This window comes from Bos indicus, chromosome 6 (assembly GCF_029378745.1).
Source record: "Bos indicus isolate NIAB-ARS_2022 breed Sahiwal x Tharparkar chromosome 6, NIAB-ARS_B.indTharparkar_mat_pri_1.0, whole genome shotgun sequence".
NCBI lineage: Eukaryota > Metazoa > Chordata > Mammalia > Artiodactyla > Bovidae > Bos > Bos indicus.
In genome coordinates this window covers 103,032,363-103,049,801 of record NC_091765.1, presented here as the reverse complement: position 1 = coordinate 103,049,801, position 17,439 = coordinate 103,032,363, and the positions used below count along the sequence as shown (strand labels likewise).

General features: G+C 37.8%; 2 protein-coding genes across 3 annotated transcripts in view; one reads left to right on the top strand and one right to left on the bottom strand.

The window, feature by feature from the left end:
- Window positions 1–2,547, top strand: part of SPARCL1 (SPARC like 1) — a 52,834-nt gene extending 50,287 nt beyond the window's left edge. Inside the window, exon 11 of the mRNA XM_019963074.2 lies at window positions 2,111–2,547. Coding sequence (XP_019818633.2) covers window positions 2,111–2,139 — 29 coding nt within the window. The 3' untranslated portion in view covers window positions 2,140–2,547. The remainder of the gene's footprint in view (window positions 1–2,110) is intronic.
- Window positions 2,548–14,543: 11,996 nt separating this feature from the next.
- Window positions 14,544–17,439, bottom strand: part of NUDT9 (nudix hydrolase 9) — a 37,360-nt gene continuing 34,464 nt past the window's right edge. For both annotated transcript variants that reach the window (XM_070791756.1, XM_019963073.2), the window contains one exon: window positions 14,544–17,439. In XM_070791756.1, coding sequence (XP_070647857.1) covers window positions 17,264–17,439 — 176 coding nt within the window. In that variant the 3' untranslated portion in view covers window positions 14,544–17,263.

Here is a 17,439-nt window from a genome sequence, read left to right as displayed (position 1 = left end):
CAAAGAGGAGGAGGAGACCACAGTGCTACATGCTGCTGAGAAGTCAAGTAAAGTTAAAAAGAATTTCCAATGGATGTAGAAATAAGGATACCCTCAGTAGCCTTGGAAGAGCTGTTTTTGTGAAACTGTCAAGATGAAAGCCAGACACAGTAAGAAAGAAGAGGTGACGAGAAAGGCTAAAGGGAGGAGGTTTGAAGGCAGGAATGAGCTAGAGAGGGATACAGAGTTGAGAGAAGAATTTCTGAGAATAAAAGAGGCTTGAGCTCTCACTCATTCATTCCTTCCTTCAACAAATCTTTACTGGTAGTCTGCACAGTGCCAGGCACTGCTCTCAAGGCTGGATATGCAGCATAGTTAAACATTAATGGGAAGGACCTGGTTAAAAAAAGAAGGAAAAGGAAAGACTGTGGATATAAGAAAAAAAGAGGAAAATGGGGGTGAAGAGACCCTGAACACAGGCAGAGGATTCGCTTCCAAGTCAACAGGAGGGCTGAGTGCGGAAGAATTGATGCTTTCAAACTAGAGAAGCATCGTGCTAGAGAAGACTCTTGAGAGTCCCTTGGACAGCAAGGAGATCAAACCAGTCAATCCTAAAGGAAATCAACTCTGAATATTCATTGGAAGGACAGGTGCTGAAGCTCCAATACTTTGGCCACCTGATGACTCATTGGAAAAGACCCTGACGCTGGGAAGGATTGAAGGCAAAAGGAGAAGGGGGCAGCAGAGGATGAGATGGTTAGAGAGCATCACCAATTCAATGGACATGAATTTCATCAAGTTCTGGGAGTTGGTAATGGACAGGGAAGCCTGGTGCGCTGCAGTCTATGGGGTTGCAAAGAGTCAGACACGACTGAGCGACTAAACAATAGGAGGAACATCTCTCATCCAAACAACAGAAAGAAGACAAAAAGTATAAGTGCAAATATAAGTAAATTTATGAGTAAGCAGACTATTATCCCTACTTTACAAATGAAGCCAGTGCTCAAGAGAAATACACCAGAAGTCTGTACTCTTCCCCTCTCTGGGGCAAGATGAAGACTGACATCAGGCAGGGAAACTGTCTGGTGTTCCAGACAGGTTTCAGTTCAGTTCAGTCACTCAGTCATGTCCAACTCTTTGCAACCCCATGAATTGCAGCATGCCAGGCCTCCCTGTCCATCACCAACTCCCAGAGCTTGTCCAAACTCATGTATTCTTCTATTTATTTGGGTTATATCTCAGCAACCCTTATAGATTAGTCCAGTAAGTCCCCTACATACAAATGAGTTCCGTTCCCAGAGCACGTTCAATTGGTTCGTTAAGTCCAACAACATGTGCCTAGGTATCCGTCTAATACAATCAGCTACATACAACTGCTCTTACGCTTGCTTCTGGACATCCTGGGTTTGAAATAAAGGTACTGTACAGTGCTGCACAGTAAAGTACACAAAACCATAGCTAATTGTAGAGGATGCACGCATGTGACAATGTACACCAGATACGAATGCACTTACGTGACTGGACTTAAGAATGCATGTTCACATCTTTGAAAGTTCGCAACTTGAAGCTTCATATGTAGGAGACTTACTATTTGGCAGTTCTTGGCTGGGTTTCCCCTCAGCCTCCTCTATCAGCGGTTCTGACCCTACATCAGAACTACCTGTGTGCTCAGTTGCACAGTCATGTCCAGTTCTTTGCAACCCCATGCACTGTAGCCCACCAGGCTCCTCTGTCCGTGGGATTTCCCAGGCAAGAATGCTAGAGTGGGTTGCCGTTTCCTTCTCCAGAGGATCCTCCTGCCCCAGGGATGGAACACATGTGCCTGTGTCTCCTACATTACAGGTAGATTCTTTACTGCTGAACCACCGAGGAGCTCACAACCAGCTGCAGAGCTTTCCTAAATGTATGCATGTCATTGGTCCACCCTAGGGATGCTGATTCAGGAGGCCAGGAGCTAGGCCCGAGGATATGTATTTTTTTATTTCATGGGTGATGTTAACACCCTTCCAGGACTGAGAACCACTGTCGTACTGCCTTATTCATGGCTTCTCTGATGCCCTAGTTCTAACATGGTTTATGTTACTGCTCTGACTACTTTCTAAAAGCATGTTTTATGTTTGTTTTTTTACAGAAGACATAGATGAAAATCTCCTGTTTTGAATGAACTCAAAATACCCAGCCTCCTCCTTTGTTCTGACCACTTCTGAAGTATATCCAATGTGATACTTGTAGATTTATATTTAGCAAAATTCTTGCATGTCTGAGAAGATAATGAGAGTAACTGCTTGATAACAGTATAGGCACCGGGCATTTACCATTAGCTTTAGAAATAAAACTTTAAACTTAAAGAGTCAATATATGTAAAATATTGTACACTGTGAACAGGAGTTTAACTCATTACTCTCTGCATCCACTTTTAATATACTTAGAGATTATAAAGCTAAAAAAATACATTCATTTTGTCCACAGTATCATCTGCACTTCAAAAAAGTGAAATAAGTTTCTTTGTTACTGGTGTGTGTTATTGTCAATATCTTAATATCCTAATAAAAATCCATATACATCCAACGCTTATTCAAGTTTATTTACAGTCATTTAGTTAAATAATTATACGTGAATGACCAAGCCAGGGCTCATAGTTCATATCAAATCACACTTTCTAAAACCTACTACTTAAAAAAAAAGTGAGAATAAGTTCACCCAGTACCACTTTTCTGGATTTCTAGTTTGTTTTCTCTTTCTGATTTACTTCACTCCGTGTAATAGGCTCTAGGTTCATCCACCTCATTAGAAGTGACTCTAATGGCAATGGAGACGCAAACATAAGAGAACAGACTTGTAAACACACCGCGGGGAGGAGAGGGTGGGACAAATTGAGAGAGCAGCATTGAGACATATACATCGCCATGCGTAAAATCAGACAGCCAGTGGGAATTTGCTGTGTAACACAGGGAACTCAGAGCTGGTGCTCTGAAACAACCTCTAGGGGTGGGAAGGGGTGGGAAGTGGGAGGGAGGTTCACGAGAGAGGGACACATATATAACTCTGGCTGATTCACGGTGATGTATGGTAGAAACCAACACAATATCGTAAAGCAATTCCCCTCCAATTAAAAATAAATAAATTAAAAATTAAAGTGTGAGTGTGGTTGAGGGGGATGTTTCCTATGGCAAACAAATATTCAGTTGTTAAATGGTAGCTGCTCATCAATGTTTTTTGTCATAATGTAAGTTTAAACAGAAAAAAACTAAAGCCAAGCACTCTTCACCAAAGTCAGTTTAAAATAAGGATGATTATACACTGCTTGATACAACTAATTTTAGCATCTGTGCGGGTGTGCATGTGTGTCTGATAAAAGGGAGGCCCGGCAAAATCTCTCCACATTTCATGTCCTCAAAATAAAGAGACTGTAAAGATAATAGACAGTGAAGGGCCCTGAGGAGTCTTGATGTCGTGTAGTCAGAGATGAACACCACTAGTCATTTGATAGCAAGACAATGTGTCCTAAGAGAAAGCTGGTATCTTTATTTGAGCTCTTCTTTGGGAACTATTAATACAGTAAAAGCCGGATTGTACAAAGAAGATACCAAAATAAAGTTTAACAAGGGCTGGAACAAGGCAATAAAAAAACTGTCACCCAGTTAAATATCTACTTACCATATATTTTTTTAAATATAAAATATCTTTTACATATTATCCTTTTTTTTTCCTGGCCATGCAACTTGACATTTGGGATCTCAGTTCCCTGAACAGGAATTGAACTCCTGTGCTCTGGAGCAGAAGTACAGAGTCCTAACCACTAGACCACGGGGAATTTTCCACATTTCCCATCTGAAATGGAATATGTCAACACAATTGTCTTTTTCAAATAATCAAAACTGTGTTGTTATTTAGAGGCTTTTTGTAATAGTCACTGAAAGAATATTCCCGTGGGTGTTTTATCTGAAGGATACTTGTAGAAGAGTTTTGTTTTTTTTTAATCAAAATTGTATTTATTATCTCTTTTCTTAGTTCAATGACTAACTTGTTCTTAATCAGACCACATCACACCAGGTCATGTCTAAATAATTAAGTTCACTGTGACTAATCAAAATCTAATTAAGCTAGCCAGTGGGAATTTGCTATATGACTCAGGGAACTCAAACTGGGGCTCTGAGACAACCTAGACAGGTGGGATGGGGTGGGAGGTGGGAGGGAGGTTCAAGAAGGAGGGGATATATATGTATACCTATGGCTGATTCATGTTGATGTATGGCAGAAGCCAACATAATATTATAAAGTAATTATTCTTCAATTAAGAATACATTAAAAACTCTAATTAAGCATTGTTTATAATTTCTTTCAACTACAGAAATAAATTTAGAAATTATCCCCAAATTCAAAATGTTATTTATGCGTGCCTACACAGAAATATCACGGAAGGTCCTAATGAATTAGAAACCAAGTTTCTAATTGCACGTTTGCTCAGAACAGTAAAATTAAAAGACCTGATTTACTATTTTTAATGTTTTAAGTATTTTAAATGTTTTTAAATAATGAAAGTGATTTTAATGCTAAGGATACTACCTAAATATTCACTAAAAATGTTTTATTTGAAAATAACTTTCATTTTGAAATAAAAATATTATTTAATAATAGAAAGTTTTAGAATTTTAAAACATGTTATTAGTTAAGGCTCCCACAGGTAAAACTGCCTTGGATGATATATTGTAAAAGCATTTTAATATCCTTAATAATCACAATTTTTTTATTGTGAATTGTTTGCGATAAAGACATTAATCCCAGCCAAGGAGATTAAGTTATTTCTCAGTAATCAGTCTTTAAGCCTATCTCTGTGTAATTTAAATTCTTTAGACATTGGTGTTCCTAGTGTAGAACCAATTATTCAATTTAGCTTCAAATTCTGTGACTCATATTACCCATGACCACAAAGGCATTAGCAATATGGCTTAAATATGAGATGGGCATAGAGATTCTAGATCACACAGCTCTTTGAATTTGTTGCCCAAGGACCATTTGAAGCGAAGGTAATTGAAAAGACACAGTATACTTTGGACTGATTCTATTGCACTTGGTAAAAGTTACTGTGTTGGATAATTTAATGAATAGGTCCACTTTTCAAAGGAAGAAAAAAAGCCGAGGGTTTGAATGCAGAAGGAAGAAAAATACAAAGAAGAAACGTGAAGAGGGGAAAGGGAGATGGGCTGTCTAAACTCAGGCAAAGTGAAATGGCACAAAGATAAATCTGAGTTGTTTCAAGTACATATGTGGTAAAATAGTTGAAGGGTGACTTGCGTATCAAGAGATACAACTTGCTTCAGATGCTGGGGACAAGTCTTAATAGGAATATGATGAAATTGATTTTTCTTCCAAAATTCAATTTCAGAGTACAGTGATTTGGTTTGAAACTCCTAAGGTAAGTTCATCTGAATTAAATGTGAATTAAGATCATAAAAAGTTTACTTTCAGAAACTGCTGGCCAGTAAAGACCACATTGACTTGCTTTATTGACTTTATTCATAATGTGCATTTTCTCTACCAATCCAAAATGCCTTTCAAGACTTTTCCCGTATCATTTTCTTCTTGAGAAATTATAATTGTCAGTAATAGCATCCATACCATGTGAAGACCTGGTAAATCTCATGGGGGTAGAAGCTCAAGATGGATTTATTTGTATACTTTATTTGTATATGTAAGAAATTTCACTTGAGCCAGTGGTACTGTATCTCAAATAATAAGCATGCTATGACACTGATGTTTGATTTGTGGGTAGAGACCACAAATTTGAATAACTTCAGGGACCAAGCAGTACAGGTTGAACCGTGAGATTACAACAAAGAGTGGTAAGAGTAACATTATGAACCAGGAAATGCATGTCTTGTCTAAACACCATTTTAAAAGCACTGACATAGGCTTACAAAACCTGGATCTAGGGGCAGAATTTAGTCTCATCACTATTTCAACACCTCTGACTAAACAGTCTATTAATAATAGAAATAGGACTTGGAAAAAAACTAAAAAAATGATCTCCTAACCCTTCAATTCCAGACTCCTTCTTCAGAATGAAATGTCTTCTTCTGGCTGGCCTTTTGATTATGGCCACTGCTTTGCCCATCCCTGTGAGTACTGCCCTCAATTTTCCATTCCATTTCTGTCCTAGAGACAGTACCTAGAAAGCACTTCCTGTATCTTTTCATTTCATGGAAGAGGAAAGTGGACCCCAGGAAAATTGTAGAACCAGGAATTACCACTCTTCTTCAGTCCAAAGGTCTTCCCCATACAAATCCCAGCTCTGCGTGCCATTTGCAAGCTGCATGACCTTTTTAAAATATATATGTATGTATATATATACATATATATATTTGGTTGAGTTGGTCTTAGTTGTGGCACACAGGATCTTTGATTTCATTGTGGCATGTGGAATATTTTATTTGTAGCATGCAAACTCTTAGTTCCAACATGGGATCTAGTTCCCAGACCAGGGATCGAACCTGGGTCCCCCACATTAGGGGCACAAAGTCTTAGCCACCAGATCACCAGGGAAGTCCTGCAAGCTGTATGACCTTGAGCAAGGAAATAACCCATGGCTTCCTAGCCTGTATCATGAGTTATAAGAACTACCTCAGAGCTGTGCAAGGATGATAAAAATCCATCAATGCAGTTAAGAGTCCTAATTGGAATATAGGAAGCTCTCAAACAAACTTTGCAATATAGAGCAAGTATTCCACACTGACCTAAGTCTTAATTAGGCAGTTTAAATTGTTTCATTTACAGTATCCTCACCCCAACTTGTCTCATGTTGACTATAGACGTGCTTCCTCATCTACACAAATGAGATCTATGAGTTTAAGCTGTGTTTATTATGATCTGAATATGTGGGGCACCTAGGAAGCAGGAGGATTTCCCAGGTGGCACTAGTGGTAAAGAACCTGCCTGCCAATGCAGGAGACACAAGAGACGTGGGCTCGAGCCCTGGGTTGGGAAGATCACCTGGAATAGGAAATGGCAACCCACTCCAGTATTTTTGCCTGGAGAAGCTCAGGCACAGAGAAGCCCAGTGGGTCACAGTCTATGGGGCCCACAAAGAGTCAGACAGGACTGAGCTGACTGAGCATAGCTATTAATAGTAGGCAGGAACACCTGCTCCCTGCACATTTTCTAACAAAGGAGCTCTCAGAGAAGTGAGGCAGCTTTCAAATTTTTATTTGGGGATACCAAATTTAAGTTTACATTTCCATACTCTCTCTACTTTGAACTTCTAAGTGCTGAGAATTAAATTGAGAACACTGTTGATTTGCAGATAAAGAGATATGCAATATGTACCTATGTATGAAATATGTATGAAATGTACAGAAGAATATTCTTTGGAAATAAGTTCAAAGGTAAAAAGTACAATGTCTAAATTACTGGACAAAATTCATTCAATCTTTCTATATTAGACTCAACTGCTTTTTTTTCTTTTGACTTTTTATTTTATATTGGAGTATAGATAATTAACAATGTTATAATAGTTTCAGGTAGACAGCAAAGCGATTTAGTTATATATATATATACATATATCCATTCTACCCAAACTCCCCTCCCATCCAGGCGGCCACATGACACTGAGCACAGTCCCCTGACCCGTGGTGGTTATCCATTTTAAATATAACAGTTTATACATTAGACTCAACTGCTTTTTATTCCAGAGAGAAAGGTACATCGCTGATGAGTATAATGCTTGATAGTGGCTTGAAGCCCGTTCTCATTTAGAATCAAATCTCTTTGTAATGAATAACGCATTGCCTCATGTTGTTTTACCTTGTTGCTGTTTTTTTTACAAGCTTGAACAATCTGGAGAAAGTTCCAGTGCTCAGGTAACCTTCTGGTTGTATTTTCAAATGATGCGTTCATCATTTTAAGTTTTTAAATGTTTGAAATGACTGACATCATGTCTCTTGTTACAGAGATTTAACACTTACCCACCCCAAGGAGCAACATTTTCCCCTCAGATCCCACTTGCCCCACCTGTACAACTGCCCCTGGTAAGCATGGGTTTGGGGAAATCTCAAGTTACAAAAAGTCGTTATTAGTCGGATGACAGTTATAACACTTTGCAGATTTGGACACAGACATAAAAGGCATTAAGAAACCATCAGGCAGCAGCTATTCAGACTTCCCTCCCTGCACAGCTTGCAGAGTGCGACCAGGGGAGCAAGTACCCCTCCAGGGCTTCAGTGACTTCTTCCAATTTCTCCCTACACTTGTGATCAAAGAGGTGGTTATACTGAATTACCTCGACTATGATGAGCTTAGTTACGCTTCAGTCGTGTCCAACTCTGTGCGACCCCATAGACAGCAGACCACCAGGCTCCCTCGTCCCTGGAATTCTCCAGGCAAGAACACTGGAGTGGGTTGCCATTTCCTTCTCCAATGCATGAAAGTGAAAAGTGAAAGTGAAGTCGCTCAGTCATGTCCAACCCTTAGGGACCCCATGGACTGCAGCCTACCAGGCTCCTCCGTCCATGGGATTTTCCAGGCAAGAGTACTGGAGTGGGGTGCCATTGCCTTCTCCATACTTTCAGGAAGGGAATGCTAACCTTTGTCTATATTACCTGTTCTTTTTCTCCTTTTAAATCACCTTGTTGCCTTCTCTAAGAAGTTTTTCCCCCCACCCCTAACGTTTTCTCACAGGTCAAACAATACAATTATTTTGCTCTTCTTGTACCCTCTTCAGTCTCTAATATCTGAATTCTTACAACATCTTGTTTAATAAAGGCCAGAACAACACTAACTACATAACAGAAACACCTTTATTGGGACAGACAGGATTCATTTGGCTAATATTTACTGTCTGCCAGATAAAGTGGTCTATAGTGATCGCTAGAAAAACAAAAAATATGAGTAAGCTTGCAATCTGATAAAGAAAAGAGATTCATAAATGAAAAAAAAAAAAAAATGCACTGGGCTGGCCAAAAAATTTTGCTCAGGTTTTTCTGTAACATCTTAATGGAAAAACTCCAATGAAGTTTTTGGCCAACCCAATAATTTGCTAAGTGCTTCTAGACGGAAATCCAAATCCAACTGACTTAGGCTGTGCGTCAGAGTTCATTCACAGAGGAGAGACAGCCAAGCCAGGTTATGAGGAGTGAGGCACTCCAGGTACAGGAACAGTCAGTGCTGAGGACGTGGCAGCTCAGGGAACAACCAGCGCAATGAAGCTACAACACAGGCTGGGACACATAACATAAACAATAGCTAGGCAATGTTGTTTGGAAAAGTTTATACACATTTTAAAATAGCATCTTGTTTAACTGCTTGTCTATTGTCTAAATACTTTTAAAGTAGAAACACAACTTTGCATAATTTTTTTCATATTTAAATGTAACAAAATAACTTCCCTTTGCTTATATTTAATTTCAAACTGTTTCTCCGCTTTAAGTAGGCTTTTGTAAGCTGTTACTAAAGTGACTGTCCTCAGTGGAACATTCTTTCCCTTTAATGTTTTCCCATGACATAACGGACTCTGAGGCTTCCCAAGTGGCACTCATGGTAAAGAACCTGCCTGCCAATGCAGGAGACCTAAGAGACACAGGTTCAATCCCTGGGTCAGGAAGATCCCCTGGAGGATGGCAACCCACTGCCATATTCTTGGCTGGAGAATTCCATGGACAAAGGAGCCTGGCAGGCTACAGTCCATAGGGTCGTAAAGAGTCAGACACAACTGAAGCATAAGGACTTAGCCTGCATGCAATGGACTCTTAAGACACTAAATTTCTAAGTTTTTGCGTTTATAACTAACTGCTATTTGTTTCCAGTCAGGTACACTGGTTCTTTTCTCTTTTTTTGGCTGAAATCCAGTAAGATTTGTTTTAAATTGATGCAAAACCTTGGAGTCTTGGTTTATAATTTGAATTTATTAATTGCTACTAAAATCATATGCCTAAAATTATGTAAATCTATGTGTAATTCTTGCCCAGAGAATTCCATGCATAGAGGGAGCCTGGTGGGCTACAGTATATAGGATCGTAAAGAGCTGGACACCACAAAAGAGACTTAGCACACACATGTGGCGATAAAAAGAATTACTAGTATTTGAAACAGATGCTCTTCCTTCCACCAGATGGCAGAACAGTATTAAAAATCAGGCAAAGATGGCCTACCAAAACTATCAACGCATAAGGCAGGTTTCTGGGCTTTAGGTTTGACTACTTAAGCAAAATAAACATACTTTTTACAAGAAAAATATGACTTGAAGTTCAATCTAGAGTCTAATTTCCACCAACTAGAAGGTGGGCTCCATGAGAGCATATAATTGCTCAATAAATACTTGGGTGGGTGGATGGACTGACGAGTAATCAATGAACACATGAGGAAAAAAAGCTAAAACAAAATGTTCCACTTTGTTTTATTCACAACTCACTTCCCCTCCCCCGCCCCCCCCTTTTTTTTTTTTTTTGTAGATTCCAATTCCTCTTCCTTTCCCATTTCCTAATAATCCAAATCAGGTAATTATACTTAAAGTTTTCCTTCAAGAAAGTATTTAAATGGGTACAAAAACCTTGAAAACTCTTGAGATTCATTTGGAAAGGAAGTTGATACCAAAAATAATGGTTCTCATTATCCTTTGGGGACCATTAGTGGGAACCATTAGTGAAGCCTTTGAACTAGATTTAAGGTTATGGTTATGGTATAAAAGGATTATGTAAATTTTACTTTTGACAAGACTTTACTGGATGAGGAAAAATTACACAGAATGACAAAGTCACAAACCAAAAAATAGTGTATAACACAGCATATTAATTCCAAATTTTTAACAATACTTCTATTATAATTATAGGAAATTATATTATTAAAGTTGTGAAGTTATTGGGAATTTCCTGGTCTCCGGTGGTTAGGACTTGGCACTTTCACTGATGGGCCAAGGTTCCATTCCTGGTCAAGGAGCTAAGATTCTGCAAGCTGTGAGTCTTGCCCAAAAAAAACAAAAAAAAAAGATTCCCAAATATAGTCTTTTTTCCAACATCGTAAGCGTAAGTTTCATCATCTTTCCAAGAAATCCCAGCTACATTTGCAGTCAACAACAACAACAGAATAAAAAATTTGGACTATATGTTTCCAGAGATAGCAGGTGTGAAGGCTGGGTGGGTACCATGGTGTGGGAGGGGGAGTGGAAGCCTTAAAATATCAGTGAATCTCAATCTTACTAATGTCCTTTTATATAAGCTAAGAATTCCAAAAAGCTGTTTTCATTAATCAAGTTATTATAAAATATATAACATACAAAAGATAAAATGCTGAATTATAACTTCTTGATTATTTGATTGTGTCCTCTTTATTCTAGGTCCTGACACTTAATGATCTCATAGCGGTAAATACTGCCCTGTTAATCTATAAAGTTTATAAAGACACTACATTCAACACCTACAACAACACATTACACTGAAGATGAGCCAGTTCATCATACAAATTACTGTCTTTATTAATCCAGTTCATTTGGAAATGAAATAAAGCACAGTTGTTAAGTTCAAAGCCAGAAAACTATCTCAATGCATGCAAGCAGCTCTACATTCACTTATTCATCTTCTCCAAACTATAAACTGACAAAACAACCTGTTCTATCATCGATGAGGATGAAGGTGAAGAGTCAAAAGATTTAAGAGTTATAGAAGAAACTACTTTAGGAGAGATGAAATAGACTTGACTATTTCTTCACTAATGAAGCATTTGCATAAATGCATATTATAATCAAACTTAAATCCCAATAGATAATTTTTTACTGAACTGCACAAAGTTCAACTTTTTAATGAGGCCCTATATTGATATAGTTTTTTTGAGTTTCAGTTTATGAAAACACAGGTAAAACACTTGGGAGTTAAAAAAGAGAAAACTAAAAAATTTCATTTCCCACATACTTTGCACACAAACATTTTCTGAAATCTAGATACCTCTCACAGCGGATGTATTTAACCTGGGATATCTTTTTCTTTAAGATGCATCATTAACTAAATGGTATACTTTATAGCTGATGGCATCTTAGAATTAGAGACCTGCAGTATTTCATAAAAATGGCAGAAAGTCAGGCCTAAATTATTGTTTGCCTGCGGTAAAACTTTTCAGGATTCGTCTATACAGATTATTTAAAGGCAATCATCCTGAGGAATATTTAAGTGTTCCAAAAACTTTAAGGTCAAACTAAATAAGAGCACAAGCCAAGTTTTAATTAGTGCTCTTTCTACAATCCACTCTAAGCATTATGATAGTCCATTTCCAAATGTAAATCATAGAAGTTCTAGCATACTCCTAATCATGTTAGAATTTATATATATACATATATATATATGAATACATATTCTGAAAATGTCTGGGGAAACTACTGTCAACAATTAATTATTGATGATTCCAAAATCGGCAAGTTCATCTTCACATCAAAACATGGCTAAAACAGCACTGGCCTGTGGTGGGTAAGTCCAGATTCTAAGCTCATCTTTAAATTAGCTGTGTGACCTTGGGTAGATGTATTGATTTACCGCCAAAGTCTCTTCCAGTGAAAATACTGACTCCTCACACATACGACTTATTCGAAAGTTACCAAATCTGATTTCATAATACTATACTTTATTTTTCTGAATTTTATTTAAGGGTATTGTTCTTGCCTAAGAATAAGCAGACCAGTGTTTAGCTTACACATTCTTGCACATATGTTGGGATGGACAGCACTATAAACAGAGGCATTTGCCTTTTTGACACAGGGGTCGATTCCTCAAGCAAGCTGCCGGTCTCTTAGAACAGGGCCCCATGAAAGCTACGAAGCAATACTAACAAGTGGAACTGCCTGTGTAAGCAAACCCTAGAAGCAAAATCGTAGCTGTCCTAAAATTCTGGTCCAAGTATCGTTCTCACAGGGAATTCACACACAATTTAAGAAAGATGGCACTTGTATATAAGTGTATACAGCCAGTTTCTCAACCATTCACATCAATTTTCTGTATTTCAGATATAGTAAATACCATTACAAAGCAGTTACAAAAAAACAGTTCTATGAATTAAGGGAGTTCAAATCTAAATCTTGCATATTCATTTTAAAATCTTACATCACCTAAATAAAACATAAGCAGCAAAATGGAATTAATTTCTCAGCAAAAACAAAGATTTTCATATAGAAAATAGTTTAGCTTATATACATACTAAGTTAAAAATAAGCTAAAGCTAAACCCATTGTTTTCACTGATCCTTGATATTTTTTTCTTTCACAGTTAATCATTTCTATCTTGAACCAACTTGGGGTAAGTATTCATTTTTAAGCTACTATAAACTACAAATCTACTTAATGGGCTGAAGCTATCCCAATAATTTTTTTTTAGGGCTTCTTTGGGTAAGACTTTTTTGCTATGGTTATACTGATAAAATCAAGTGATATTTAATCTCAGAAAAGGTAAGAATAATTCTTCTGAACCATAAAAATCTATGGCCGAATGGAACCCAAGTAATCGACCTAAGGTAAAACTCATGAGTTATAAACTCATTTTCCTCCAAGATCATTAGATCAGAATTTCAGCAGATCTAAAAAGGTATTCTTTTGATAATGCCCATAGCATTTGACAAAATTTCAGCTTACATAAATTAGGTTAAGAAATTTCAAACAGTAAATTTTACCTCAAGCTTATTTTTGTCTTATGGACAATTCATAGTTAACAGTGAGAAAAATCCACTCTGAAACTACCAAATCTAGAAACGCTCTCATCTCCAGGCAAGGCAACAAATCTCCTTAACACAAAAGCATCAGCACTCTCGATGGAAACTCTACAAACTTTGAGACTTCTACTCTGATTCTCACCCAAGTTTGCTTTCATTTAAAATATATATAAAACAGAGAAAGAGACCAAAAAGGTATATTCCTTTTAAATATCTGAATTCATGTCAAATAAAATTAAAATTGATGCTTTTGAACGGTGGTGTTGGAGAAGACTCTTCAGAGTCTCTTGGACAGCAAGGAGATCCAACCAATCTATGCTAAAGGAGATCAATCCTGAATATTCATTGAAAGGACCAATGCTGAAGCTGAAACTCCAATACTTTGGCCACCTGATGCGAAGAACTGACTCACTGGAAAAGACCCTGGTGCTGGGAAAGACTGAAGGCGGGAGGACAGGGGGCGACAGAGGATGAGATGGTTGCGTGGCATCACCAACTCAATGGGCACGAGTTTGAGTAAACTTCGGGAGCTGGTGATGGACAGGGAGGCCTGGCGTGCTGCAGTCCATGGGGTCGCAAAGAGTCGGACACAACTGAGCAACTGAACTAACTGAAGATTATATACATGCATTGGAGAAGGAAATGGCAACCCACTCCAGTGTTCTTGCCTGGAGAATCCCAGGGACGGGGGAGCCTGTTGGGCTGCCGTCCATGGGGTCACACAGAGTCGGACACACTGAAGTGATGTAGCAGCAGCAGCAGCATACATTTTAAATACTTTTATCCTAAGAGTTGAATAGCCTCAGATTGTGCCCATACTGATGTTAATAATATGATTAAAATAGATGTAAACAAGACCAAAAAAATTACACGTGCTTCTTCAGATGATGTACTTTAAAATCAATATATTTATTAAAACTTCACAAATATTTCAGAAAATAACAGCAACCACCGTAAGTCCTTATACTGTAAGACAGAGTAGCATTTAGCTTCTGAAAGTGGTTAGAAATTTTAGGCACCCTCTTTGGTAGGTTTAGTATCTTGCTTCTATTTGCATTTGAAATGCTTTAAAGTCTTAAGAACAACCTGCTACCAAGACAAACACTGGGCGTAACCACTCATCCGTAGGTTAAGATATGATCAATAAGTCGTCTCTGGGCCATGATTACGCCAACAAGCTCAGTAACATGAGCCAAATCAGATGTGGCTCTTAAATTTCAAGTAACAAGCCATAAATGTGCTATGGATAACATGAGTATTGCTTAAGTAATAAAGAATCTACCAAACTACAAACTTAAAGTAAGAAATAATAAAAGCTTCACAACCTTAGTCAGGAACACAAAAGACAGAGAATTGTTTCTGGGACCTCGCAAATCCAGTTCTGTTGCTTACTGAATAAACCTTGGGGCAACCTTTCTAAATTTCATTTTCATCTGTGAAGTGGGAATAATACCACCTAACTTCACAGGATTCTTGTGAGGATTGAGAGCTATAACATAGATAGTCAAGAAATGGTATCCACACTATTTATTTGACTAAATGTCTCTAAAAAACAAAAATGTTCCTTATATCTAAAATATAAGAAAGGCAAATGTGAAAGCAATATCACCTATTATAGGAGTAGATATTCCTCCAGAAATGTCTTAAACTAAAATTTTAATCAGTTTTTTCTCTATTATAGATGGTGCTGGATACTTACAGTGAGATTACCTACTTCTACCCTGTCCACAGTGTATAGTAGTTTTATCGTTTTACATACTTTGTAAACGTTCCAATGAAAACTCTAAAATGCAACATGTGGATCATGTGCTTTAGTTATTCTTTAAAGACAATTTTTAATACAACCTAAAATCTTCACTAATGTCAGTTTAGATGCATCAAAACTATTAAAACATAAATAAATGTCATTCTTCAGGCAAGTACTCAAGCTTTCTCGAGAGATTTTGTTAGCAGCTTGTTTTAGAAAATCCTTTTCAGTGTCAGTAAGAAGCAATTTCTTCCTGTCAAACAGTGAAAGAAGAATCAAATTCTTCCACGCTGGGTCAAGGTCGTCCTACCCTTCACTCAGGGAAGCACATCCTTGTCAAGCACAAGTCCCATATACACACCCAAGGACCAGGATTTTATGGATTTTAGAAAACAAATACTGAACATAAACCTTATAACTCTTTCCGAGGGGTTTGAGGCAACAACCTGAAATCAAACATTCTAATGTTTCTCAGCAAAACAGAGGGGGAGTAAAGCCTCCTGTCAGTTCAATTAAAGTTTACCACCAAGAGCTTTGACACTAAATAAGGGGGGAAAAAAACAAAACCTTTTTTTGTTAATTTATCTTAGCCCTCATTTTGTTCTCTAGCCTAATACCTTTATCAAATATCTGCAGAAAACAACCATGCCTCTATTCCCTAAACCACCTTTTCTTCAAATGACCCACCTATAGTCCAACCGGAATGAGGATGGAATTATGACAGTCCCTCCCTCAGGTGGATAGGTGTTAGTACTATGGGACTTTCCCAACGGATATATAGGCCAGAAAGTGATAGGTCCACTGAGACAAGGAAGTGTTATCTTCCTTCCTCTTCCCTGCTTCCAAGAACACCTGGAACACCAACTCTTTCCTTTCCTCAAAGAAGGACAATGTTAACAGTGAGTCTCAAAAACTTAAGTCAGTCCTTAACAACCCCTTCCTAACAAAGGACACTTTTAACTCCCAAAGACCTCCTCTGTCTCATTTCACTTATTTTCTGAACATCATTTTTAATTCATTTATGGTACATACAGTTACAGTAGTGAAAGTGAAAGTGGCTTAGTCATGTCCAACTCTTCTGCAACCCTACAGACTATACAGTCCATGGAATTCTCTAGGCCAGAATACTACAGCGGGTAGCCTTTCCCCACAGTTACAGTAGAGTGGAATGCATATATAAATTTAAATTACTAGTTGTCTGGACACATTTTTGTAATTCAGAATTTTTGGAAATGAGAACATGATCTTTTGTTCATCGGTCTTGATCTTTTTTGACTAAAAGGGTGACTGAAATTTCCTCATATAACTTACAACTCTAAAGTCAAGAATACAAAAGTTTTCCGTTTTTGAAACCAGCTTCAACAAGATCATATAAAGCAAAGTGTGAACCAAATAATTTAAAGATAAATCAGATTAGGCGATAGTGATCGGCACTCCTCTGAGAGACGCTTGATTCGATAGGAATAGCCTTCATACCTCAAAAGTCAATGGAGAAAAACAAAACTGACACACAAGAATTACATAGAAAGCAGAAATTATGGCTGAACAGAAATTCATCTAAATTTATCTTTGTTCGAATTCTGATTCTTCAAAGAGCATCAGTTGTTTCAATTTGGTTTAATACATGCTTAAATATATACAAAATGATTGTTTACAGCGCTTTTGACAGAAGAGCAGAAAATTATGTGTTGTTTCACCATACTTGCTAATTTTATTCTGATGCAAAACCTAACTGCCTGTCATTTAATGAATAATTTCCAAGTGACCTGCCCTGCCCTTTTTACATATGAGTTCTGTGATACTGTCTTCTCCTCCGTACATGCTCCTTTCCTGGCTTTTGGCTTACATGGAGACTGTGAGCTGTTACCCAGGGCAGCCAGTCTCAGAGTCCTTACTCCAGTGTGCATCTCGTTTCTCTGCCACACTTTTGATGAACTGAGCGTGACTAGCATAAAGCTTGAGTTTATCGCTGATATCCATCCATTTCACCTTTCCAGCATCATCTCCAGCTTCTAAAGTAAGGTTATCCATTATTTCAC